Raw genomic sequence first — 26547 nt, 5'->3', positions numbered from 1 at the left:
TTAATATGGCAACACACCCGTTGAGGCATGCCGGTGTTACGTCATCGCTGCATGCTGGTGTTACGTCATCGCTGCTTGCAGCTAGATTTTTATTTGTTTTACTGCTTTGGCCCTACTACGCTCAGCCTGGTAAGTTTATATTACAATTTATCGTAACGGTAACGTTAATTTACGACCTAACGCTAAGTATATTATCTGCTAGATTTTAAACTCAATACGGTTGCTATGGCTACATCAACTGTCCTCTCGTCAACAGCCTGCTATCAGCCAATCATGACACAGAAGGCGGGACTTGTGGCGGAAAAAATCTAGCGCAGTTCGAACGTCCCCGCGCACGCGCTCTCTGTGCACTGCCTCTTTTATGTCTCGCGCTGCTGGCCGCCTCCCGGTTTCGAGCAACACGGAACAACAAATGTGAAAAACAAACACAAACATTATTTTTGACTTCCCACACGACCGTCTGAGTGAGCACTCCCTCCCTTTCATAAATGAGCCATGGCGGTAAACTTCGGCAAGATCGTCGTGGGGATTTATGTGGAGATAAAGCGTAGCGATGGTGAGTGGATATTTGGGTCGCTTGCAAGCGTCCGTTAAAGTCGTTAACACGGTTCGGCTAACGGGTGGTAGCGATAATTCACACATAAACCTGACAGAAACGATAGTGTTTGGGGTTAAGACCTGTTAAAAATCGATATGTAACGTTGAGTTGGGTCTGTTAGTGCTGGTTGCCAGGGAAGTTAGCGAGCTCATGTGTCAGTCAACAGGCAGTGGTCGTTTCACGTTAGCCACCTGCTAAACCCGGGTTAGTTCATATTGTGTATGATCATATCTGATGCGAGTCCAGTAACGGTGTATTTTATCAGAACATCCACTTGGTTGGGAATATTGCTATTGAAATCTTGTGGTTTCCAGATTTATGTTGGTTAGCCATCGTTTACTTGCAAATACATGCTTTGTTTTAGAACTTGAGTGTAAGTTGGTGTAGACTAAGTAGGAGAGGTTGACCCAAAAGAGTATGTAGATTGACATTAGTATTATGTCACGTCTCTACCAGCCAAGTTTCATTGGCTCTGATTTTACAGCAGGGAATTGTTTGAGGTCATGACATCTTAGATTTTCCGTCTGTCTAATGATCTGGTGTACGTTTCTGGACAGATGGCTGTTTCCCAAGTGTCATGATCTTAGGTTGATCAGCAAGTCCACTAAAAGCTGGTGGTCTGTTTATTGAGTAATAAATTATACTTATTCTGTACACAAAATCATTCTGGTGGGTATGAAGATGCTGGCAGCATCTTGAAACCTGTAATATATTGTTATTCTGTAATCTGTGTTTTTAAATGTGATGTCTCTCAGTATATAATCACTGTACAATACAGTGGTCTTGACTTATAGTCAAACTCTTAGCTTTTGATCAACAGCAAGATCATTAGATGGTCTGTTGGTATCTGGTTTGAAAGACGAACAGATTAAAGTGGTATCTGGTGTTATCTCTTTGAGAAGAAGACGTGCAGTATTTAAATTGGGATTGAATGGCTTCAAGACGTAACAGAAATAAGTGGGCCTGGTTCTGTTGACGTATTAGATAAACCACTCCTATTTCTTGAGGAAGCGCTTGTTTACAATGTGTTGTGCAATCGTCACAAGCTCTCAACTCTTGAAAAGCAATCCTTGTGACATCTTTGAAAAAGAGGATGTCTCTAGTGTCATATGCATCTTTTCTTTGGTTTGGGATTCAGAACGTGTACCGAAGAAAAGATGCATCTGTACCTTGGATGCACAACTTGTGTCCATGTAAGACCCATCTTTTACAATGCACTGCACGTCTCCCGACCCTTGTGTTTATGTTGTTTTTTGGCCAATTTATTTATGCTTTCACCTGTCGATATCAGATTTAATATGCCTGCCTAGCTTTTCTTAATAATCCATTCATCAGAATTCCTTACATTTTCCTACAAAATCATCACAGACATGCAATATAATGTGTATAAATGTAGGTGTTTTTATTAGGTGGTGGGTAGTAAACTTCTTTTTGACTCAATGTTGCAGTAGTTTTAAATAGCTTGTTTTATGGCAGGATAATAATATGTCTTTCTCCGGCTAATGCTGCTCTTGAATAATTGCAGGGATGGTGACGTGTGAGGAGGAAAAGCTCTGAATAATAGATACAGAAACACGGCTGTTTGTGTTCTGTACCTCTCAGATATGTTTGAATAGTCGAAAGCACAACTTCTGAAATGTTCTGTGAACTTTTCTTGCTTTCATGACATCTTTATCATTACCTTTTTATGATTTCTTCAAACTTTGTTTAAAATTTAAAATGCTTGTTTTAAATGTCTTTAAGAGGTGTTGTATCCCTTACAGGACGAATACACCAGGCCATGGTGACCTCTTTAAATGAAGATAATGATAGTGTCACCGTGGAATGGATAGAAAATGGAGACACTAAAGGGAAAGAGGTAAGAGGTTTTTGCTGCCCATGTTATTAATAATAGATGGTACAACATTCTGGTTTTGTTAGGGTGTGTAGTTAGTATGAAACTCAAGAGTACCAGAGCAAACTCTGATAATGGACATGTGCTGTATTGTTATAAAATATAAATATTGCTTTCATGTCATGTTTACAGCTGTGTACTAAATATTGTTTTTTTTTTACAGATTGATCTGGAGTGCATATTTTCACTAAATCCAGATGTCGCTCAAGAAGAGGAGATTTCTTTGAGTCCTGTTACCCCTCCTCCTCCTCCTACACCCAGTTCTGTAAAGGTTAACAAAATCCCTAAGGTTAGTATGAAGATAAACTTGCCTTCTGGCTTTTAATTCATTGCATTTAAAAAAAAAAAAAACGTTTTATATGTGCAGAATCGTAGAACTATTGCACCGGGAAGGAGTGAAATCCCATCAAGAGACAACAGAGGTATATTTATTTCTATTAATGCCTAGGTGTTAGAAGGCTTGATTTACTGACAGTTGTGCGTTCTGTTATTAAGTCGGCTCGACCCGGGCACGGCAGGCCCAGCAGCAGCCAGAATCAGCGCCCCCTCCACCAGCACAACAGCCGACACAGAGCCAGACCCAAAGTCAGCTAACTCAACTGCAAAACGGTAATATAACTCTCTTCATTTGTTTTAAATGTGTTCCCATCAACCTCTGTGTCCCCCAGGGAAAACGTTGAAAACCGAATGGAGGCCTCCTGCAGAGGATGCACTGTGACACACATCCTTTTAGAGTCTGTGTCTCGCAGTGAACTTAAAGTGCTCATCTGTCCTTGTCTTGGCTCGATCTCGAGGGGTGTGGCTTGGCCATTTCTATGAACGTCAGATTTTTTTCTAGTGCAGACTGTATGTGAGTGAGCATCTCTGACCTGACTTTAACCTCGCCTGATTAATCCTCTTGCTTTGAATTTATGTAGCTTACATGTTTCTGGGGGGGAATAAACGTTTTCAGTTTTCTCACAAAACTGTCTGTCCACTAGGCGGAGTTATAACCAATCCTGACCAGAGATTCAGTCCTGACCACTGTTTCATTCCTAAACACTTGATTCATTGAGGCTTCGTGATTCCTATTCAAATGATTCTGGATTTAAATTTTGAAGGGATGTGCATTTTTAATTCTGTATAAGCATACGCAGGACAAAAAAATGCTTTAATTGTTGTAAATGACAGAATTACTTGAATTGAAATTGAATCATGAGGTGTTTAAAAAATTCCCACCTGTACTTTAGTGTGGCCTGTGAGATGAGTCATTGTTTCAATAATGTATTGTTTAGAGTGGTTACAATTATTAAATCACGTGAATATTAATGACTTCGTTATGCAACCTACTAGTTAAAGCCATGTTGTGCGAAATGCAACTGTAGCTCTTTAAAAAGTGGAAGTGGAAAGAGGCAAACAAAAGAGAGAAAATGTTGTTTTTGTTAAGACCTGTGTATCGCTCTCTAACAGCGAGGAGGAAGTCGAATTGTGTGAAGGAAGTGGAGAAGTTGCAGGAGAAGCGCGAGAGACGCAGGTTACAGCAACAGGAACTGAGGGAGAAGAAAGCACAGGTCAGACGTCTCATCTTTCCTTCATTATGTCTCTGTCTGTTTTCTGATCTCCGTTTCTATAGCACATGTCTCTACGGTTTGACTAATCATTTCTGTTGCGTAGTTGGTGTTAGTGTTGAATGTGGGTTGTTTTATTTTGAAGGAGACTGATACAACGATTCCAAACTATGAAATACTGCAGATGATCAGAGACTTCAGAGCAAGTCTGGACTATCGACCCTTGACCACAACAGATTTGGTAGGTATCCTTAGAAGCGCTTTATTCAATTTTAGTTTTTGCATTGTGGCAGTTAAGTACATTTTCACAATTCCACAACAAACATGCATTGAGATTTAGTGCTAAGAAACAGAAATCTGTGATTCTTGTGGTGACAGATTGAAGAACACAGAATATGCGTGTGTGTGAGAAAACGTCCCCTGAATAAAAAAGGTAAAGCCTTGCAAACGATGACGTGTATGGATTCCTTCTATACTATTTTTTGATCGACCTAAATTGATTTCTCAATACGTGTTTTAGAGTTGACTGTAAAGGACCTAGATGTGATCACTATTCCCAGTAAAGATGTTGTCATGGTTCATGAACCAAAACAGAAGGTGGACCTGACTCGATACTTAGAGAACCAAACGTTTCGCTTCGATTACGCCTTTGATGACAGCACAACAAATGAAATGGTTTACAGGTACAGGAGCAAATAATTCTTTTGATTCTTTTTGTTAGTTAAACAAGTATCCCTCTCTCGAGAGAGAGAGAGAGAGAGAGAGAGAGAGAGAGAGCATGTCAGTGGATGAAGAATAAACTTTCTGTAATTGTTCTCTCTGCAGGTTTACTGCAAGACCGCTTGTGGAAACTATCTTTGATAGAGGAATGGCCACATGTTTTGCTTATGGCCAAACTGGAAGTGGGAAAACACATGTAAGAAATGTTTTCATATCATAGTCAATAAAATAAAAAATAGGACAAAATAATGTCATCATGCTGTGTGGTTTGTTTAATTTTCTTATACTATTCTAATAATAAAACAAAGCTTATAAAGATGACTTTGTGTTTTAGACCATGGGTGGAGATTTTTCTGGAAAGAACCAAGATTGTTCAAAAGGAATCTACGCATTAGCTGGTAATTGATGTTTGTCAGATCTTTCGATTGGTTTAATTCTTTTATTTCTTGTGACCTCTTTCGTACACTTGTTCACACAGCTCGAGATGTTTTTCTCATGCTGAAGAAACCAAACTATAAGAAGCTGGATCTTCAAGTTTACGCAACTTTCTTTGAAATCTACAGCGGAAAGGTTCTGAGTTACATTAGCGCTTTGTCAATAGATAACATGTCGTGAATACCATGTGAAGGATTTTACCTATTTGATGAGATATGCACTATGACACCAAGAAAGCACTGTCTGTGGAGCAAATTCCACCCGACAGGAAATACATCCTTAGGGTGTAACAAGAAGTTCATCCACTTAGAAAAGTATTGCCACATCCAGGATGATGTAGACAACTTAATGATTTAAATGCTCAAAGCAAAAAGATGAGCTTCATGTTTTGGCTTTTAACCCTGCAAAATATCATGTGTATGTTTGTGTACTTTAAAAACAAAACGTGGGAAATTTGCACCAATCTTATCTGGTCTTTTTCAACTTTAGGTATTTGACCTGTTGAATCGCAAGGCTAAGCTTCGTGTGCTTGAAGACGGGAAGCAGCAGGTGCAGGTGATTGGGCTTCAGGAGCATGATGTCAGATGCACTGAGGATGTCCTCAAACTGATTGAAATGGGGAACAGTTGCAGGTAAAGTGACGATGGGTAAATACAGTCAATGTTTGTGGAATGTCTTACAAATATGACATATATCCTGTTTTCTGTTTTAGAACATCAGGCCAGACTTCAGCCAATGCCCACTCGTCCCGCAGCCACGCCGTTTTCCAGATTATTCTGCGAAGGAAGGGCAAGATGCATGGCAAGTTTTCACTAATCGATCTGGCTGGCAATGAGCGTGGAGCAGACACATCCAGCGCCGATCGTCAGACTCGGTTGGAGGGAGCCGAGATCAACAAGAGTCTTTTGGCTCTGAAGGTCAGTGTCTTACAAACAACAGTTTATAGATGTATATCGATATAAATGTATTTGCTTTTGTTTGGTTAAAATTATATATTTCTTTAGAAGGCTAATATATAATTATATATATATATATATATATATATATATCTTTATAAGGCTAAATAAATAAATTGGCATTCACCTGACCTGCAATTTCCCTCTTGATCTTGCATTTATCAGGAATGTATCAGAGCTCTCGGCCGTAATAAACCCCACACCCCATTCAGAGCGAGCAAACTCACACAGGTCCTTAGAGACTCATTTATTGGAGAAAACTCCAGGACATGCATGGTACGAGTCATTGAAGCTTAGGGTTGGCACTACATTAACTCACATTGGCACTACATTAACTTAATTAAACTTAATTACGTGTGTTTCTCCTCCAGATCGCCACCATCTCTCCTGGTATGGCCTCCTGTGAGAACACGCTGAACACTCTGAGATATGCCAATCGGTCAGTATAGAACACTCTGCTGTGCATTTATGAAAACATAAGAGAGAGACGTCAGTAAAGACCAAATTTTGAATTTCAAACATGCTTGGTCAGTTTAGCTTGTTGTATTTACTAGTGATTCAACATGCAAGTGCTGATGGGAAAAGTCTTGTTCTAACTACATGTCTCCTGATTGGCTCTGCTCTTCTTCTCTTCTTTGCTCATCTTGACTGTCTTCAGAGTAAAGGAGTTTGGGATTAGCCCCTCTGACATCCCCTTCTCTCAGGGGGGAGGAAACCGCTCTGAACTCTCTCCCACCAACGAGTATGAGCACACGTCTTTGCAGCTTCCCACCTTGTTCTCAGTCAGATATACTCTGTAGCAGTGTTGGGGCTAACTGACGTTTGTGACGCTGTTTACTTCAGTACAGTTTTCGGTAGCATGGTAGTAAGCTCAGCTGGTTTCAGAACAGAAGCATTGAAGAGACTAACGTCTTATCTAATAAATCTGTTTCTTCAAAAGACTCTACGTCAGCATATTATTTTTCACGATATTCTAATTTTTTTAGATGTACCTGTATATCCTCACTTGTGTCAAATAACAACTACGCTGATTACTGAAAGTTCTATTATAATTATATAATTGTAAAAACAGCTATTATAGTTGTTAAAATTAAAAATATTTAGCTGCTTTGCTGGAATTGTCTATTTTTGTTAGTCAATTTTGTTAGTTTTGTATTTTTGTTAGCTCGACTGTACTTTAAAGTTTTAGTTTTGGGGACCTCCTCAACACTGCTCAGTGGTCTACAAACATCCCATTGGCTTGTAACTAATGCATGGACAGACTCATGCACATCAATGCATATAACCACAGTCTGCTTCATTTTATTAAACATATTTGCAGCACTCACATTAATGGATGTGCTTAATGTCCAGATTTATCATCCTGTCCCTGCCCCGCCCCAATTTGCTGTCATTTTGTTTTTTTAACCCTGGGAATGTGTGGATATCTGCTGTTTCATTCTTTTTTCTCCTTTATAAATAACAGAGTGTGAATGTCCCTGCAAATAATTAGAAAAAATGTGATGACACCATAAGCAGTCACAATGTAATGTAATTCTGACTTTTTAATTAAAACAGTGTAGTATAGACTCTATACTATAGAGTATCCAATGTCACATTAGGTTTATATTTGTGGCTTTTTTATTTGACGACTTAAACCCCAGATTATACTAAAGCAACGTCTTGGACTTGACTAGCAAAAAGAGGCTCCTCGGCTCAGCTGTTGGAGCCCTGTGAGCTGTGCCATGGTGTCATTGAGGTCAGTTTGTTTATAAGAAGAATCATCTCATAAACACTGGTGTTCTGTGCCTGTAGAGTGAAAGAGTTGACTGTGGATCCCAATGCTGTGACAGAGGGTGTCCGACCCAACGCCATCAACCAGCTGGACATCATGGATGAGGAGTGGGATCTGGGCAACTCCCCTCAAAGAGATGACCTCAAACTTCTCTGTGAACAAAATGTAAAACACATGTACTCACTGCAGGCGAATGTTGAAACCCTTTCTGAAAAGCTGCATCTCTTAAAAGCTGTTGTTCATGTATTGACAGGAAGAGGAAGTTTCTCCTCAGCTCTTCACGTTTCATGAAGCTGTTTCTCAGCTGGTGGAGATGGAGGAGCAGGTGCTGGAAGACCACAGGGCTGTGTTTCAGGTGTTTATCACTTTTATGAGTTTTGTCATTCTTTCAAACATACTGCTTAGAAAAGAAGTGTTAATGATGACGTTGATGCGTGGGGCTGACAGGAGTCTATCAGGTGGCTTGAGGATGAGAAAGTTCTCCTGGAAATGACTGAGGAGGTGGACTACGACGCGGAATCATACTCGTCTCAGCTGGAGCAGATTCTTGACCAGAAAATTGAGATCCTCATCGAGCTACGAGGTAACTCCACCTCTGGAATGATCTTTGTCTGGTTTTGTCCTTCAAGCCAAAGATTTTAGGTTGGTGGATTGGTTGTGTTTAATGGATGTATATCTGCTCACATCATCAGATAAAGTGAGGTCATTCCGTTCTGCGCTCCAAGAGGAGGAACAAGCCAGCAAACAGATTAATCCAAAGCGGCCCCGCGCACTGTAGCCTGGAACACGTATTCGAAGAGGAACGACAAATACAAGAGTCCTGTAGGCTTCTTGATAGTATTCAGAAGTATTCTGAAAAAACTTTCCTATCATTACATGTGAAATGATTCAAACTGTTCGTTTATTTTCTTACAAATCAGCCGAGGACAAAGAAGGGGATTTTGTTTATTTTTAAACCCTTGTTGAATTGATTTTGAGGAAAGCTTTTCTTGTTTTTTTATTAGTATTGATTTTATTTATTTACTTTTTCATTGTAGGTTAAGGGTACAAACTTGTATCGGTTGATACTCACATGTTCTACCCTTTTGGGGTTCCATTGAAGACCTTCATTTGATCTTATTCTGAATCGTATGCATGAACACTTAGCAACAGTTTACCACTCCGTTCCTAGCATGACTGACTTGGTTCATCTGCACTTTAAATAACCTTGTCTTGGGGGTTGTTTTTCATATTTGGCGGTGTGTATAGCTGTTTCTGTTGATGGGCTGTTACAGCATTTTATCTTGCTTTTTATTAGGGCATAATAATCAAAGACCTTCTCATGGAAGCATTTGATGCACTGGGAGTGAAATGCTGAGATTATGTAAATGAATGTTAGAATTGTCAGCGGTTATATTCGTTTTTGTTGGTTTGACAGCTGTTCCCTCTCACAATACCTTCTTTAAGTTGCCCATATGCTTATGTGCCATATCATGAAGTTAACGGTTTACCAAAACACTTCTCCTTCAGTGTTTTTTCCAAGACTTTCAACATTCTCACATCAACTAATAAACTTTGTAATAAGATATAAAGCTAGAGTAAAACTCTCATAGCAAATTAATAGGAAATCCACTTATCTACTGCTGTATGGAGTGTTACAGGCATCTCTCAACTTCAGTGGTTGCTAAATAAAGAATAATTCAACAAAATTTGCCTTTTCCTGTTTTTTTTCTTCGTTCTGCTGCTTGCTGTTGTGAAGAGCATAGTTGCCAACTCTCGCGAGACAAATAAGCAACCTCAGCTTTAAAAACAAGCCCAAAACAAGCCCAATATGATTCGATTATTTATTTATCATCAATCTAATTTATCATTAACTATTTATTACAATGAATGAGCCTGCAACATATTAAACTGGAACCACTCTTATTTTAAAACGAAGAGCAGAAATTATTTAGCAAAAATCAGCAAACTGCAACAAAGCGTGAGGGCACGCTCCTTGACGTCAAGGAGTTTGGAATCAGAAGGAGGAATGGCGCAAGGTAATTACTCTTGAGATAAGTGTACGAAAAAATGACTGTAGGCAGTCCAGCATTTTAAATGCATTCCCATTTTCGAGTTGGAACAATTTGTTGACTCTAGAAAACTTGTGTAAAATAGGCATAAGAAACTCCAGGTACAGTTTGTTCAAGGGATCGCAGTACATCTGGTAGAGCACTTCTGCATCATAGCACCGTTTTGCGTCTTTGCACAGCTGGATGTAACTTCAGCTCGTCCCATTGCTTTAGTACACGAACACAGCAATCATATATGGAGAGCCATCTAGTGCCTGAAAGCTGCACTAGCATAAGTGGCGTTTCACCGGGGTTGATTAATTGGTAAATTTTGGAATATTCTTTGCGCCTCAGAGCACTGTGAGAAAACCAGTTGTGCGAATGTGAAATTAAAAACTCGAGATTGCGAGGCAGTGTTTCAACGGCTTTGCTGGCACAAAGTTGAATCGAATGACACACGCACTTAAGCAGTTGTAGTTTCTCATTCTTTTTGAGAAGGTGAGTATAAACTGAGTTTTTCCGTCCAACCATGACACTACAGCCATCAGTTCCGATTCCTACGCACTTTTTGAAATCAAGACCGACACTGTCTAGAAACTGAGTCAGTGTCGTCACGATTGCTTCTGCCGTCTCTCCCTGCATATCCACTAAGCCCAAAAAGGTTGAAACAATTTTGTTCAGTGAGACACTGAAGTAACGCACTACCACACACAGCTGCTTTACCGAAGCGACATCTGTGCTCTCATCGATTACCAGTGAATACTGAGTCTCTCCGATATCTTTCATCAAGTCATTGAACATGCAGGGGGCTATTACATTGTTGATAAGTGCTGTACATTTTGTACGATGGATGCTCAAGTCCGTTTCAAAGGCCGAATTTACTAATTCACCCAAGTGATCAACTGAACTGACTGCTGTGTGGCAAGCAATATAGCTTTCTATCTGAAGCTCAGCCTTTTGATTTGTAGTAGAAGGTTTTGACACTGTAAACCCGATATCTGTTAGACGTGTTGAGGTAAATGGTTTGGCATTCCTCTTATGTTTGTCTGTCTTTGCATGTTGTAGGATGTCTCCATGGTGAGCACGAATCTCCGTTTTACAGTACCTGCACATCGCTTTGCTTTGATCACCGAGCACTTGACATATCCAGTCTCTAAATTGTGTATCCTTTTCCCAGTCTTTGTTGTATTTTTTTCCATACTTGGACCACTTTGTTGGTGGCATTGTTTGCAAAAATTTATATGTTTTATGTCCATTTTAACTGTAATCGCTTAGATTACAACGTCACGCGCCTGGCTGCAGTGCACGTTGAATTTTCTCCAATCAGGGAAGAGGGGGATGTTCGTCAATGTTTTGACGAATTACGCTACAGAATTTATATTACTGCACTGATTGGCTATTAGCTGTGTCAATCAATGCATGCGAGTAAAACTGTGACCATAAATGTAAAGAAACGAAGTCGCTTGTCAGATTTTCCTAACAAGCAATAAATAAGTTTTAAATAAGCCCAAAAAAACGCAACACGCGACTCATGATTTTTTTAACGCGACTTGACAAAAAAACAAGCCCAAAGTCGCGGATTATAAACGGACTTGGCAACTATGGTGAAGAGCCCTTAAACTAGAGTAAAACTGTCTCGCAGATATTTTAACAGAAAAAGAGCTTGCCAGTTTAACAGCATCGTGTTAACAGCCTCGTGTTACGAGCCCCGATAACGTCCAGGGGTAAAACGAGGTTGTATCAAAATTGTTAGACTGAGGGTCACTTCAATCCCCTGATCCAGAAAGCACCAAACACCAGATTGTGCAAAATAATATATTTTTATTTTGCAGGAGAGGGCAAGGCCAACAAAACAAACAAACTTTCTAACTGCCCAGGTAACTTAAATAACCTGTATCAAAAGAAAAAGAAATAAACAACAGAAACTAAGCTCTCTCCTTAACTAACAAAAAAACATTAACTAAGGTAGTGTTCAAAGAAAATGGCACCCTCCCCCTACCACTTCCTAAAATTATAACAAATAAAGTATTATACATAAGATGCATGTATAAACAAAAGAAAAACATCAAAATCATTAAAAGTCAATGACTCTTGAAGATTTGCACACTCCTGGTTAAACTGGCAATCAAGCCATGCATTCACCAAGTTGAAAGAGATAAACCACACATGGTCACAACAAACTCCACCAGAGACAACGATTCTGGATCAGGACAAAGAGTGAAACGCATTTTCCGTCAGCCCCTCAGCATTGCTTCTTCTCCACTTATATACTCTTTAGATTACACAGCATTCGCACTGCAGATCTACAATGAGCATCAGCTGGTGCTCAATCAACAGTCCCCAACTGAAAAAGAGAGAACAAGAAAAAGAACAGCAACACAATATCCACTAGGGGAAGAACTTCAGAAAATAAATAGATTTACATAAACTATATGTCCACAGGACGTAACACCCCCACCACTAAGAATGTAATTGAGAGGCAAGTAATCACATAACCCAGATAAACTAAGGTACTTTCACAATACTCTCTATATTCTTGAAAGGGCATCTGCCATAACATTCTCCACCCCTTTCTTATGCCGAATATCCAAGTGGTATTCTTGTAGAATGAGAGACCATCGCAGTAGTCGCTGATTAGCACCTGACATACGGGAAAGGAACACCAGTGGGTTATGGTCAGTGTACACTACAACAGGAGAAATACTATTTCCCAAATACACATCGAAATGTTTAAGAGCTAATAACAGTGCCAATGCCTCTTTTTCAATTACACTGTAGTTCTTTTGAGCTCCAATGAACTTCCTAGAAAAATAGGAGATAGGATGTTCAACACATGCTTGATCTTCTTGTAACAATACTGCTCCTGCTCCGTTATCACTTGCATCCACCTGTACCTTAAAAGATTTTGTGAAATCAGGAGCGGAGAGAACAGGTGCTTGACACAGGATATCTTTTGCGGCTTCAAAGGCAAGTTGACAGTTATCAGACCACACAAACTCTCGCTTTGTGCTAAGGAGATCGGTGAGTGGACAAACTAAGCTTGAAAAGTTTAAGCAAAAAGCTCTATAGTAACCACTCATCCCCAAGAAACGTCTCAATTCACGTTTATTTGAAGGAACAGGAAACTTGAGAATGGCTTCTATTTTAGCATCAACTGGTTTGACTAGGCCCTGTCCAACTTGTTTACCCAAATAGGTAATATTACCTTTAGCAAACTCACACTTTGCCAAATTCAGTGTTAATGAAGCAGTCTCCAAGCGTCTACAAACTTCCCTGAGAGTCTCTAAGTGTTGTACCCAATCATTTGAATGTATCACAATATCATCTAGATATACTTCACAATCTGGAACACCAGAAAGAACTTGATGCATCATTCTCTGAAATGTAGCAGGTGCATTTCTCATCCCAAAAGCTAGAACAGTATATTGTAAAAACCTGTCCGGGGTCACAAATGCAGAAATCTCAGAAGCTCGCTCCGAAAGGGGCACCTGCCAGTATCCCTTTAGAAGATCCAATTTAGTAACATATCTAGCTGATCCAACCTTATCTACACAATCCTCAATCCTAGGAAGAGGAAAGGAATCAGGTTTGGTTACATTATTAACTTTACGGTAATCCGTACAAAACCGGAAAGTCGAGTCAGGCTTAGGTACAAGCAAACAAGGAGAGCTCCATGGGCTCTGACTAGGCACTGCCATACCATGACTTAACAGGTATTCAACTTCTGCTTGCATAACCTCACGCTTTCGTGGATTTAATCTATAAGGATGCTGTTTTATTGGTTTGGCATTTTCTACATCAATGTCGTGAACACAAACAGTCGTTCTACCGGGCACATCACTAAACAAGGTAGAAAATTCATGCAGCAGTTCCCTCAAATCATGAGACTGTTCGACAGTAAGATGCGAAAGGATACTAGGGAGATTTTGTAACACAGCAGAGTTCTGAAGACGAGTGGGAATGACAGAAGAATCAGCTCCTTGCAATTCACTCTCCTCCGTAGAGGTTTTATTCACACTGCTCACCGTAGCAACACAAGCCATGGGAGAACCAACCTGGTTGGTTTTCTCAGAAGGGTTTCTATACACATATGCTTTAAGTCGATTCACATGACACACACGACTTTTACATCTCCGGTCCGTTGTAGCAACTACATAATTTGATTCATTCAACTTCCTTTCAATCAAATACGGACCAGCAAATTTGGCATGTAAAATCGACCCAGGCATTGGCAACAAAACCAATACCTGGTCACCAGGTAAGAAGTCTAGTTTCACACTTTTCGTTTTGAATCGTTCCTTCATTTTCGACTGGGTTTCTGACAAATGTAACTTAGCCAGATCTCGTGCTCTACATAACCTCTCATTAATAGCAGTAACATACTCATCAACAGGCATAGGTTTAGTAGGTTGACTTAGCAGCTGATCACTCAATAGCTTTAATGGACCACGCACAGTATGACCGAATACAAGTTCAGCCGGGCTGAACCCTAAGGACTCCTGTACAGTTTCTCTGGTTGCAAACATCAGATAAGGAAGGCCTTCAACCCAGTCCTTTCCCGTCTCGATGCAATAACATCGCAACATTGCTTTGAGAGTCTGGTGGAACCTCTCCAAGGCCCCCTGTGACTCCGGATGATAGGCAGTAGACATCCTATGACTTATACCCAGCATTTCCAAAGCTTGTTTAAAGACTTTGGATGTAAAATTTGAGCCCTGATCGCTCTGAATGATCCTTGGCAACCCAAAAGTAGTGCAAAACATGAGAAGTTCTCTCACCACTACTTTAGCCCTAAGGGTGCGTAATGGAATTGCTTCAACAAAACGAGTGGCCGCACACATTATGGTTAAGACATACTGGTGTCCTGTTTTTGCCTTTGGCAATGGCCCAATGCAGTCAATTATCAGTCGATCAAACGGACCGTTCACAATGGGTATGGGACAAAGGGGTGCAGGAGGAATTTTCTGATTTGGCTTACTTGTCATTTGACAAACATGGCACGATTTACAGAACTTAGTAACAGAGTTTTTAAGTCCCGGCCAAAAAAAACATCTAGAGATGCGGTAATAAGTTTTAGTTATACCGACATGCCCCGATAAAATATTGTCGTGAGCAAGTTTCAAAACCTGCTGCCGATAGTCAGACGGCAAAACTATCTGCCGTACCTCCTGCCACCCTAACTCCTCTTGCTGCGGGCTCCATTTGCGCATTAAAAGGCCCTCTTCCCAAAAATAATCTACCCCTGGTTTGGAGTTATAAGCATTATTTCCAGCAGCCTTTATACATCCGGCCAATGAAGGGTCTACTCTCTGTGCCGCAGCTAAAGAGTCCCTACCCACCTTCAAAGTTGTCTCCTTAACAGTCTCCTCCTCCCCCACAGAGGGTAGAGTAATGTCAGGATCTGGGGGCACCAGCAAAACACATTCTACAGCTTTAAACACATCATCAGCCATAAATGAGTTTGACAAATCTACCACTTCCTTGAACTTCTGTGCCTGAGCACGAGTAACCACACAAGTGGGAAACACGGAAGGAAACTTTTCAACTAACTCAACATTTTGAGAAGTATCAGGTAGATAAGTCACAATCGGTGTAGGAAAGACACTGCCACCCACAAGGTCATTCCCAAGAATTAGGTCAACACCTTCCACAGGTAACTGTTCACGCACAGCTAAATTTACTAACCCTGTAACAATATCAGACTTCAAGTAGACTGTATGAAGCGGTACATTTACACAGCGCATCTCTATCCCACGTATTAAAACCTCATAACCAGTAAAGGAAGTTTCAGAGAACGGCAAAATTCCAGCAGAAATAAACGATTGAGCTGCTCCTGTATCACGTAAAATTGTCACAGGTTTAGACTCTGCATCAAATGATAATGATACTCTACCCTTAAACAGAAAAGGCTGAAAAGCCTCTTGTCTAACAGCATTAGTGTATACAGACTCAATAAGAGCAACATTTTTAGTCTTAGAAGCTCCAATCTTCTGCTTCCACGCCTTACAATCCCCAATTAAATGACTTGGATCCAGGCAAAAAAAACAAACTCGCTTATCAAAACCCCCATTTGATTTACGAGTCATGTCACCTTTAAACGAACGAGTAACACGTTGCTGTCCGTAACTGTCCGTATTCACTACCTGAGTTTTAACAGTCGCTCCCGATGAAAAGACATTTTTATGTGTCAACACAAATTCATCTGCCAAAACAGCAGCATTTGCAAGAGAAGAAACTTTTTGTTCGTTTAGATAAACAACAATATTAGCTGGAATGCAATTTTTAAATTCTTCTAACAAGATTAACTCCTGTAATCCCTCTAAAGATGTAGCCCTGCTAGAAAGACACCACTTTTCAAAAAGTACTCTTTTCTCTCTCACGAACTCCACATACGTTTGTTTGACTGTTTTCACATGCGCACGAAACTTTTGTCGATAGGCCTCTGGAACCAACTCATATGCCCGCAAAACAGCGGTCTTTACAGTTTCATAGTCAAGGGAATCTTCAATAGGTAATGCTGAGCAAACTTCCTGAGCTTTCCCTGTGAGACTGCATTGTAACAGCAAAGCCCACATCTCTTCGGCCATTTCAGTTTACCCGCTATTCGTTCAAATGCAATAAAGTAAGAATCGACCTCTGCTTCCCTAAACAGGGGTACAAGTCGAATATACCTACTAACATCAAATGCATCACCTGAAGCAGCGTGAGAAAAATCCTCAGTTACCGTACTATTTGACAACTACAGGGGAAGATACCGAACTATGCTGCGTACGTGGAAGTGGCACTGGCCTCCGGGCCAAACGCTGAGCTTCTAAATCCAGTCTACGCATTTCAAGATCTCTTTCTGTCTGTTTTTCTAACATACGAAACCGAATCATCTCTGCTTCGCATTCTTGCTTCCTAATTAAAAGATCCATCTCTTTTAACTTTAAAGCGATCATTGAATCTTGAGTCACAGAACTAAACTTTTGCATTCCTTCTTGAGCCATAACCTCCTCTGTTTCAGCCTCCTCTAACCCAGTAGACTGAAGCTCAACAACATCGTCATCTTCACTAGAATGAACAGGTAGAATACCTTCTATTATTAACCTCTCATAAAGACTTTCCTTAATTTGTTGTTTAGTGGACTCTCTTGGAATCTGAATATCAAAGAAATCAGCGATTAAAATTAAGTCCTTCCTTCTACAACTATTAAATACTTCAGTCGTGGGTGCAAGAGTAAAAGCTGTTAAATCGAAATCCATTATTCGCATCTCCCCCTCCTACTCTCCTCCCACCGATGTGTGAAAACAGTAAAAACATGAGAAAGAAAAAGGTACTACTCACCATAATCTAATCACAGACGAGCCCCCACTTGTTACGAGCCCCGATAACGTCCAGGGGTAAAACGAGGTTGTATCAAAATTGTTAGACTGACGGTCACTTCAATCCCCTGATCCAGAAAGCACCAAACACCAGATTGTGCAAAATAATATATTTTTATTTTGCAAACAAAAGAGAATAACCAAAAAGGAAGTATTTATTCAGGAGAGGGCAAGGCCAACAAAACAAACAAACTTTCTAACTGCCCAGGTAACTTAAATAACCTGTATCAAAAGAAAAAGAAATAAACAACAGAAACTAAGCTCTCTCCTTAACTAACAAAAAAACATTAACTAAGGTAGTGTTCAAAGAAAATGGCACCCTCCCCCTACCACTTCCTAAAATTATAACAAATAAAGTATTATACATAAGATGCATGTATAAACAAAAGAAAAACATCAAAATCATTAAAAGTCAATGACTCTTGAAGATTTGCACACTCCTGGTTAAACTGGCAATCAAGCCATGCATTCACCAAGTTGAAAGAGATAAACCACACATGGTCACAACAAACTCCACCAGAGACAACGATTCTGGATCAGGACAAAGAGTGAAACGCATTTTCCGTCAGCCCCTCAGCATTGCTTCTTCTCCACTTATATACTCTTTAGATTACACAGCATTCGCACTGCAGATCTACAATGAGCATCAGCTGGTGCTCAATCAACAGTCCCCAACTGAAAAAGAGAGAACAAGAAAAAGAACAGCAACACAATATCCACTAGGGGAAGAACTTCAGAAAATAAATACATTTACATAAACTATATGTCCACAGGACGTAACAATAAAGCTAGAGTAAAACTCTCATAGCAAATTAATAGGAAATCCACTTATCTACTGCTGTATGGAGTGTTACAGGCATCTCTCAACTTCAGTGGTTGCTAAATAAAGAATAATTCAACAAAATTTGCCTTTTCCTGTTTTTTTTCTTCGTTCTGCTGCTTGCTGTTGTGAAGAGCCCTTAAACTAGAGTAAAACTGTCTCGCAGATGTTTTAACAGAAAAAGAGCTTGCCAGTTTAACAGCCTTTGGTCTAATGCTGTGGGTTCTCTGGTTTAGAAAATGTATCGAGATATTTGCAAGCAGTTCAATTTGATACTGGTTTTAAATATTTGGGACGTTGAGCTTGAATCTTTAGACTAAGATTTATTTCCATGTTTTTTGGGGGGTGATTTAAAGTGATAATCTTAAACATAGATTAATATTTACTTAAAAATGTAAAAAAAAAGAAACTTTAAATAAAGTAGGCTACTAAGAAGACACTAAATAGACTAGTTTTACACAGTGTGCTGAATTAAGGGAGTTCCTCGAAAGTGCAATGTTTTCTTGCGAGATTGAACTGGGGTACAAGACATGTAATAGCCGGAAGAATCATTCTCATGTGAATAACGGGAGACAGGCAGGGATTAAACTGGAATTTGGCAGGTAGAGGGAACTCTTGACATAAAACTGGGATGGAAGATTCAAGATTGAACTTGGCAGCATACAACATTAAAACAGCTCTAAGAGTGGCGCATAGGAAGAGCTTTGGACCGAGTAACTTCTTCCTCTACATGCCAAGTAATCTGCTCTGACCTGTACTGTTGCTGTTTTGGGCTGTGGCACTGCCATGACCCTTGCTTATCCTTGATTTTGAGCAGCCTAATGTTACACCATGCAAGTCAACCTGCTAGCTGCGTCCCCTTTCGGAAGGCTGCATCCTCCGGAGGTCTCATTTGAAGCCTGCTAGGTCATTGAGGCTGTCTCGTTTCATAAACGCAGGTAGGACACTCCGTATGCACCCTTCTAATGCGACCTACTTTCACGAGAACTCAGAGGACACATGAGGTGTATCCTTCGTTGCTAGAGATAACCCACAATTCTTTGCGTCGGCCAATGTCTGTTATTTGAACAAACGGCAGACACTACCCATTCAATCAAATATGTGGTGTTTAAATATTAACGGTTTATAATTTGTGTCACTTTTTTTTATCATTGCAGGCATATGTAGTAAATAGGTTTACAAGTGTTTAGTCATTTTTTAACGTTTAAAACAATAAGGCAAAATATGCTACGTTTGTTTAATTTTTTTGCCATTGTTTAGGGTAGAAAGTAACCAATTTTTTACCTCTTAAAATCATGTAGAAATCATTTTAATTAATATGACAGGTGTGCGAGTGCAATGTGTTGTCATAGCAACGTGGTACTTCCTGTTTCCTCTTCTGCCAGTATGTCCTACGAAGGACGTCTCGTTTATTTCTAAATTGAGGTTCCTCCGTATACCGCATCCTTTAGAGGATGAGACATCAAGAGGACACAAGGACGCAGCCTTCCGAAACGAGACACAGCTGCTATCTAACGTGAACATTCTCTAATATCAGGATACTGGCTGTGACGTCACCACACCGTAACGCGGACATAACATTATCGTATTTATAAAAAGTTTGGTTAGGTGGATAGGCCAACAGTAGACTTACCTCACTATCGCAGTTTGCCAGCCACAGGAAATACAGTTCTGACTACAAGTAAAACGAAAAGCTAGGTATCAAATCACGTTTTATATTTTATTTTATTATATGAGTTGTTTGTCCCCTCCAGAGAGTCCAGCGACCTCCAGTCACAGATTTCCGCACCTGTTCGCCGTTCCGCCCCAATTTAACCCCTGGGGAATGGGTCAGGTAGAGAATATAGCAAAACTATTTCAGAAATTAAATTCGCTGCCAGACCCCTAAAGGACAACATAAAATCGACACAACCAAAATAAAAACAATATGGAAAAATGATATGCGTGATAAATCAAACTTTGAAATTGTAGGGAAAATGGTCACAGTTGTTTTATTTTAAATTATAAATTTGCTATCTGTTCAATCTATGTATATTCAAATATAATTAATAATCAAGTTTTACATTAATTAAAATATTCAACTTTGCAAGTGCAAGCGCGTCTGAAAAATTTAACTAAATTTTCTTTCTCTACCTTTATTTTGAAATTGGTACTTCCGGAAGGCGTTGTCGTCGCATCATTGAAGCCTTTTCACGCCTCTGCATCTCATCTTATCCACGCTGTTCGCAATCGTTTAGCTAAAGCCCCTTCAACTCACAGCTTCTTCTCCGTTGACGTAAACGCTTGTTTATGAGCGCATGTCGTCCCGTTTTCTCCTCTCCTCTCTTGTTTATAAATCATATAACGTTAACAAGTCAACTTTTGTCATCACGGAAGCACCTGCAGCGTGGAGAAAAGACATCACCAGCACGTAAACAAAGGTAACGTTACTGTTGTTCAGAAAATGAAACTGTGTTACCTGATTGGATGCAGATGTGTACATGAATCAAATCGCGTTTTTAATGTCGCCTGACACGTTTGACAGACTTATCAAGCTGATGTCATCATTGCTCGGATTGTTATCAAGCAGACGTCATTCAGCAGTAGGATTTTACATGGGCTTTTATAGATCTTAGATATAATCTACAGTCTGCCGGTGAGTGTTTGAAGAAGTACATACAAAGCAGTTCATGGATTTCTTTTAACTGCCCTTTCTGCATTTTTTCTTGTAGATCAGGTGTTTTCTGGGGTGGTGGTTGAAAACAGGCCATTTTAAGTTCAACTTGGTTGTTCTCTCTCTCTCATTTTCTTTGGAACACACCTTTTTGTACATATGTTACATATATATATATCATATTATTTTATAACCATTCGGTGTATGTCTGTGAGTACTGGAGGCTTTTAATAACTCTTCTCATCTTGCACACATGGGCATATAAATAGCAATAGCAAAGTATAAACCAATTACATATTCTGGTTGATGGTTGTGATGTACACCTAAGGTCACATGCTATTTAAAAAAGGAACAAACCCTTCAATTTGTCCTGACCTGAGTTCCTGTTTAACTTTGTTCTCGAAATGTTCTGCCCTATCGTCCTTGACGCATGTAAGCCCAGGTCATTCTCTACTCCATTGTAGTTCGTATGTCTGGAAATCATTTACTAAATAGGTGTATGCAAACTGTTACACCACCTCACAAGACATATTGTTATAAATAAAACACTGTTCTAGTTGTAATTCATAGTGATGATCACATATAAATAACAATGCTTTTGCTTCCATAGATTTAATTCCGGTTTCAGACACAATTCCCAGAGAATCATGAGCTCACGCAGGAAACCTGCCCGGCCTCATACGGATTCTGATTCCGGTTCCTCATCGGGCCGTGACTCGGCCGCACCAGGCTTAGAGGAGGGCGCTGGTCTCTTTACTAAGCTGATGGAGCTGCCGGTAGCCAGACTGTCGCGGCAGCAGCTGAGAAGGTTGGAGGATCATCAATACAGCAGTGAAGGACAGTCCATTCTTGAGCCTTTCATGCAAAGATACTGGGGCTGGCTAGTGAGTAAAGTGCCTCTTTGGATGGCCCCAAACCTCATCACGATAGTCGGACTTGCTACTAACATAATAAGCACACTGATACTGGTGTACTATTGCCCTACTGCCACCGAGCAGGTACTTGCTCTTATTAAACACACATAAACCATCTGCTTATTTTGTACTATCTACCATGTGTGATGATTTTTCTGTTTATCGTGGGTTTTTACGAAAGGCACCTACATGGGCATATCTAGCCTGTGCTCTGGGTCTGTTCATCTATCAATCACTAGATGCCATAGATGGGAAACAGGCACGACGGACCAATAGCAGCACGCCGCTGGGCGAGCTTTTTGACCACGGCTGTGACTCTCTTTCTACAGGTGTGTTTACATTTGTGTTTGCGAGTACATATTTCTGCTGTGATATTGCACATTTAATTACTCTTTGTGCATGTTTTACTGAAGTCTTGATTGTTGTGTGTTGCAGTGTTTGTGATTCTGGGCACATGTATAGCAGTGCAGATGGGTACTCACCCCGACTGGATATTTTTCTGTTGTTTTGCGGGCATCTTCATGTTCTATTGTGCACACTGGCAGACGTATGTTTCTGGAACGCTGCGCTTTGGCATGTGAGTGCTCTGGGGTCTCGGTTTGGCGATTTAGATGAGAGTAAGATGAAAATGGTTTCCGTTCTTCACGTTGAGAATTCCTAAAGACAGCTGTGTGTGTACTTTTGCACTAGAATGCACGTTTCGATTCATAACTGAATCTGTTTGGCGTTTGCTTGTGCAGAATTGATGTGACTGAGGTTCAAATCTTCATTATAACCATGTACTTACTGGCCGCCATCGGAGGAACAGCTTTTTGGGAGTCTGTGGTAATTTAAGAAGACTTTAATTATTTGTAATTAATTTCATTATTATTAATATTAGTTTGTGAGCCGTGTTTTAAACCTTTATATCATGCTGTATTATCACGGTCAGAAAATCTGATTCTTTTTTGTATTAATCAGACATTTTAGTCGTTATTCCTTTTCATTTTAAACTTGTATGTAAACACGTGTAAATATTTAATGACATGACTTTTGAAAGGAGACGTCAGAGTAATTTGCATTATTTCATTTTTTCCCAGATCCCTGGGATAAATATCCAGGTTAAAATAATCCCTGCCCTATTCACTCTCGCGGGTGCCGTTTTCTCCTGCATGAACTACTTCCCGGTTATATTCACGGGTGGAATGGGCAAAAATGGATCGACTATTGCAGTAAGTTGAAAATGAGCATGGTATTTTTGTGCCACTAGCAATAATGACGAGACTGTTTTTACATAAATTCTGTAATAGTTGCATCAATGTTTGTATTTTCTTTAGGGAACTAGCGTGCTATCTCCATCATTTCATATAGGAGTGGTCATTACTCTTGCTCTGATGATCTACAAAAAGTCTTCAGAGCAGCTCTTTGAGAAACATCCCTGCCTGTATGTTGTTGCGTTCGGGTTTGTCTCGGCCAAACTCACCAACAGACTGGTGGTAAGATCACAGATGAAGACAGAATATTATAACTAAATATTACTATTAATTAGCAATTTTGCATATACATTTAGTGAAATAATGATAAATGGTATTTTAATACTATACATAAGTAGTATATGTAATATATGTACTTTTATTTACTATATATAATTATATGGGGTATTTTAATACTATACATAAGTAGTATATGTAATATATGTACTTTTATTTACTATATATAATTCTATGTAAATAGTCTAATAGTACTATTATACGTAAATAGCATAGTATATAAATACTATAACATATTTTAATATAATAAACCTTTTTTAGCTGGTAAATTCAATTTTGGAGTTGGATTTTTATTATTAAGGCTAGGTCTTGTCCTCTGTAGTTTATAGAATTGAAGCATATCTCGGTGTCAGACAGCATTAGTATCAGTTAATCCGATGTCTGTGGTCTGTTTTGTCTGCCAGGTTGCTCATATGACAAAAAGTGAAATGCAACGCAACGATTTGGCCTTCGTGGGACCAGCGCTGCTGTTTCTGAATCAATACTTCAACAGTTTTATTAATGAGTACTGTCTGCTGTGGGTCGCTCTGGTACGTCTGTTGCCTGTCTGTCTGTCTGTCTAATGTGAAATATAAAGGGGATCTGACATGGAAGACATGATTTTCCTTGCCCTTTTATCATAAAGAGCTCTATGCACTCTAATGTTAACCATGCAAAGCTCCTTGGTTTTTGTTCTTTGGAACCGAAACGCTTTTTAAAAAAGCGTTGAGGGGTTTTTGTTTCTTATGATTGTGACCATCTTTTCTCAGGCTTTAAAATGGTGTAATTGCATCAATTGGTGAAAAACAAACCATCATTTGATTTTCGTATTTTGGTTCCGAAGAACAAAGAAAGCCATCTGGGTTTTTTTATGGTCGTCACATTGAAATCAAATAATATCAAAACATTTGTTTAACCTTATTTTTTTTGTTCGTTTTGTTCTAAAAATATATAAAATGCAAATGCAATCATTTGATTTTATGGGATGTCTTACGTCACTTAATGTTAACCAATAGCCAAATGACTATTCAAGGATTGTTTTAGTAAACACACAGTCAGTTTTGATTAAATCAAGGGTCAGGGAGAGTGTGGAAAACAGTTATGAAAAATTATTTTATGAAAAAAGCCAAAGTGAAGGAAAGTGCACATTCATAAAAAAACTCCCCTAAAAAGCTGAAGCAGTTGAAATAGTCTGAAATATTTCATCTGGCTGTATCTGAAAAGCGTTTATGCTTTCTTTCCTGTTTCACGCTTGTTCATAGGTTCTGTCAGCATTTGATCTGGTACGGTACTGTGTGAGTGTATGTAACCAGATCGCCACACACTTAAACATCTGTGTCTTCTCCATCCGACCTCCCTCTCCATCCTCACCTCAGCCAGACAGCAGAAATCACCACTAACCTGTGTTCCTGAAACACTACCTCCAGTAGGTCACGCACTTCAGTGAATGTAAAACATGGAGTCTGAACGGCTGCAGTTAGGAATCACTGTAACGTGGTATTTCGTAATGATTCAAAAATATACGAAGAACGAAATGGAATTATGAAAACGTATCAAAGTGTGATTCATCTTTGGTTCACAGATTATTTTGGTTAGCTTTGTCTTGCCTTTGTTTGTGAGTATGTGTGCACCTTTGATTGTTTAAAGGTTTTATTTTATAGTTGTAATGTTTTCAAGTGAACCCATATTTTGTATTTGGAAATTATTCATTTTTTGCATCTGTTTTGGCTAAAATCATAATTTATTCCAGTAAACAGGCAACGCTTTAACTCAATGTGTTAAGTTTTTGGGGCTCTGTAGGTGTCAAGTGATCATTTTTTCGCCTTTCATTGCTACAAGAAATGAGAATTTCAACCTACGCCAGTACACGTCAGTCTTGCCGGTACAAAGGAGTGTTGTTGTCTGAGTAAACCAGAACAGACAGAGTCAGAAAGGTAAGCGATAAGATCAGAACATATTTTTATAAGAGGAAATCTTATGACAAGCAGGTCAGCCAGAAGACTTTCAATCATAATGTCAGAAGTGCAAGCCCTGGTTTTATGATGCTAATATACAAGCAGTTCATTTGATGACAGAAAAAATCTATGCAGTATTAATTTATTAGTTTGCTCGCTATGCATATGAATCTTATAGTGTTATGGAAGGGATTAAACTGGTTTGACTATGCCTGAGAAAAACTGTATCACTAACAGTATTCTGAGAGTGCCATTTTATCCGAAAAATTACAGGGGCTAAGATATGACAGTCAAAAATAGTTCTGAGTTTGATTTCAAGAATAACACTGTACATATGAACTTTTAAAGGAACAGTTCACCCAAAAATGAAAATTCTGTCATCCTTTACTCACCCTCAGATTGTTCCAAACCTGTATCATTTCTTTGTTTGCTGAACGCAAAGGAAAATATTTGGAGGAATGTCAGTAACCAAAGAGATCTCATCCCCCATTGACTCCCATAGTAGGGAAATTAAATACTATGGGAGTCAATGGGGGACGAGATCTGTTTGGTTCCAAACATCTTCCTTTGTGTTTAGCAGAACAAAGACATTTATACAGGTTTGGAACAATCTGAGGGTGAGTAAATGATGACAGAATTTTCATTTGACTTTAATTCTAGATAACAAATCTAAAAAGTGGTATTTGTGGTTTAAAGAAATAAACGTGACAACCTGTGCAAATTTATTTTGTGCCTTTTATTTCTCACAGTCTGTAAACTTCTCTAATAATAATAATAATAATAATTCATTGCACAGTACTTTATGCACAGTACAATTTGGACCGAGCGATTTTAATCACAAAGTTCATGTGTAATTCGAATTTTGTTCATTAATGAATTCTGTTTATAGCACCATAATTAACAAAGATGTAATTTCCTACTGCTGCAGGTTGAGTTAAAGTCTTCATATTTGCAAACTGACATTACTTGTTATGATTACATTTATCTGTTAAAAAAAATGTATTCCCAAACTTAATGTATATTTCTCTAAATATGTCATTGTTTTGCATCTACCTCCAAGTAGTTACTTACCCATGTTATTTTGGTCTCTGGGTTTGTTTCATGAACAAATGTTTTGTAGATTTGCGTTGTGAATGTTATTTAAGTGGTTTGTCTGTGTATTTGTATCTCCTCTGTTAACATCATACGATCACTCTGTAGGCCAAGCAAAGCTGCAGTACACACACCGTTGAAGCAAGTAATGTCTGCCACTGCAACTTTATTTACATACGTGTCTAATTTCTACCTTTATCAGGATTTTTGTTGTTCTGTTGAAACTTTTTAATCTACTAGTGGACATGAAATAAAGATTGTTATATTTATGTTAACAGATTTCTTGA

At 39.2% G+C, this 26547-nt stretch overlaps 3 protein-coding genes across 6 annotated transcripts; 2 read left to right on the top strand and 1 right to left on the bottom strand.

Annotated features, from left to right (window-relative positions):
• The first annotated feature begins 316 nt into the window (after window positions 1-316).
• On the top strand, window positions 317-9636 carry kif2a (kinesin family member 2a). 2 transcript variants are annotated; one of them, XM_057357361.1, is made up of 21 exons: window positions 317-556; window positions 2362-2456; window positions 2656-2781; window positions 2860-2914; window positions 2988-3101; window positions 3942-4042; window positions 4185-4280; window positions 4418-4472; window positions 4560-4722; window positions 4865-4955; window positions 5094-5157; window positions 5238-5329; window positions 5684-5826; window positions 5907-6111; window positions 6316-6426; window positions 6522-6589; window positions 6809-6892; window positions 7945-8089; window positions 8178-8279; window positions 8372-8507; window positions 8617-9636. In XM_057357361.1, exons 1-21 carry the CDS (start codon window positions 496-498, stop codon window positions 8700-8702), a joined length of 2193 nt encoding a protein of 730 aa, XP_057213344.1. In that variant the 5' UTR covers window positions 317-495; the 3' UTR covers window positions 8703-9636. The 2 variants fall into 2 exon arrangements, with proteins under 2 accessions (XP_057213344.1, XP_057213345.1); XM_057357362.1 differs by lacking the exon at window positions 6809-6892 and having other exon boundaries at window positions 323-556.
• Window positions 9637-12280: 2644 nt separating this feature from the next.
• Window positions 12281-20385, bottom strand: LOC130567622 (uncharacterized). Its single transcript, XM_057355861.1, has 4 exons — window positions 20272-20385; window positions 19772-20022; window positions 15120-17993; window positions 12281-12298 (listed from the first exon to the last, which is right to left on the bottom strand). The coding sequence occupies exons 3-4, from the start codon at window positions 16539-16541 to the stop codon at window positions 12281-12283; spliced, it is 1440 nt and encodes a 479-aa protein (XP_057211844.1). The 5' UTR covers window positions 16542-17993; window positions 19772-20022; window positions 20272-20385.
• cept1a (choline/ethanolamine phosphotransferase 1a) lies at window positions 20317-26537 on the top strand. Of its 3 annotated transcripts, none has more exons than XM_057356189.1 (10): window positions 20443-20558; window positions 20663-20773; window positions 21402-21789; window positions 21887-22034; window positions 22141-22282; window positions 22446-22530; window positions 22785-22916; window positions 23022-23180; window positions 23639-23764; window positions 24476-26537. In XM_057356189.1, the coding sequence occupies exons 3-10, from the start codon at window positions 21439-21441 to the stop codon at window positions 24611-24613; spliced, it is 1281 nt and encodes a 426-aa protein (XP_057212172.1). In that variant the 5' UTR covers window positions 20443-20558; window positions 20663-20773; window positions 21402-21438; the 3' UTR covers window positions 24614-26537. The 3 variants fall into 3 exon arrangements, with proteins under 3 accessions (XP_057212170.1, XP_057212172.1, XP_057212171.1); XM_057356188.1 differs by having other exon boundaries at window positions 20850-21789; XM_057356187.1 differs by lacking the exon at window positions 20663-20773 and having other exon boundaries at window positions 20317-20558.
• Window positions 26538-26547: the final 10 nt, after the last annotated feature.

This window comes from Triplophysa rosa, linkage group LG17 (genome assembly GCF_024868665.1).
Source record: "Triplophysa rosa linkage group LG17, Trosa_1v2, whole genome shotgun sequence".
Taxonomy (NCBI): Eukaryota; Metazoa; Chordata; class Actinopteri; order Cypriniformes; family Nemacheilidae; genus Triplophysa; species Triplophysa rosa.
This window is presented reverse-complemented; position numbering and strand designations above follow the sequence as displayed.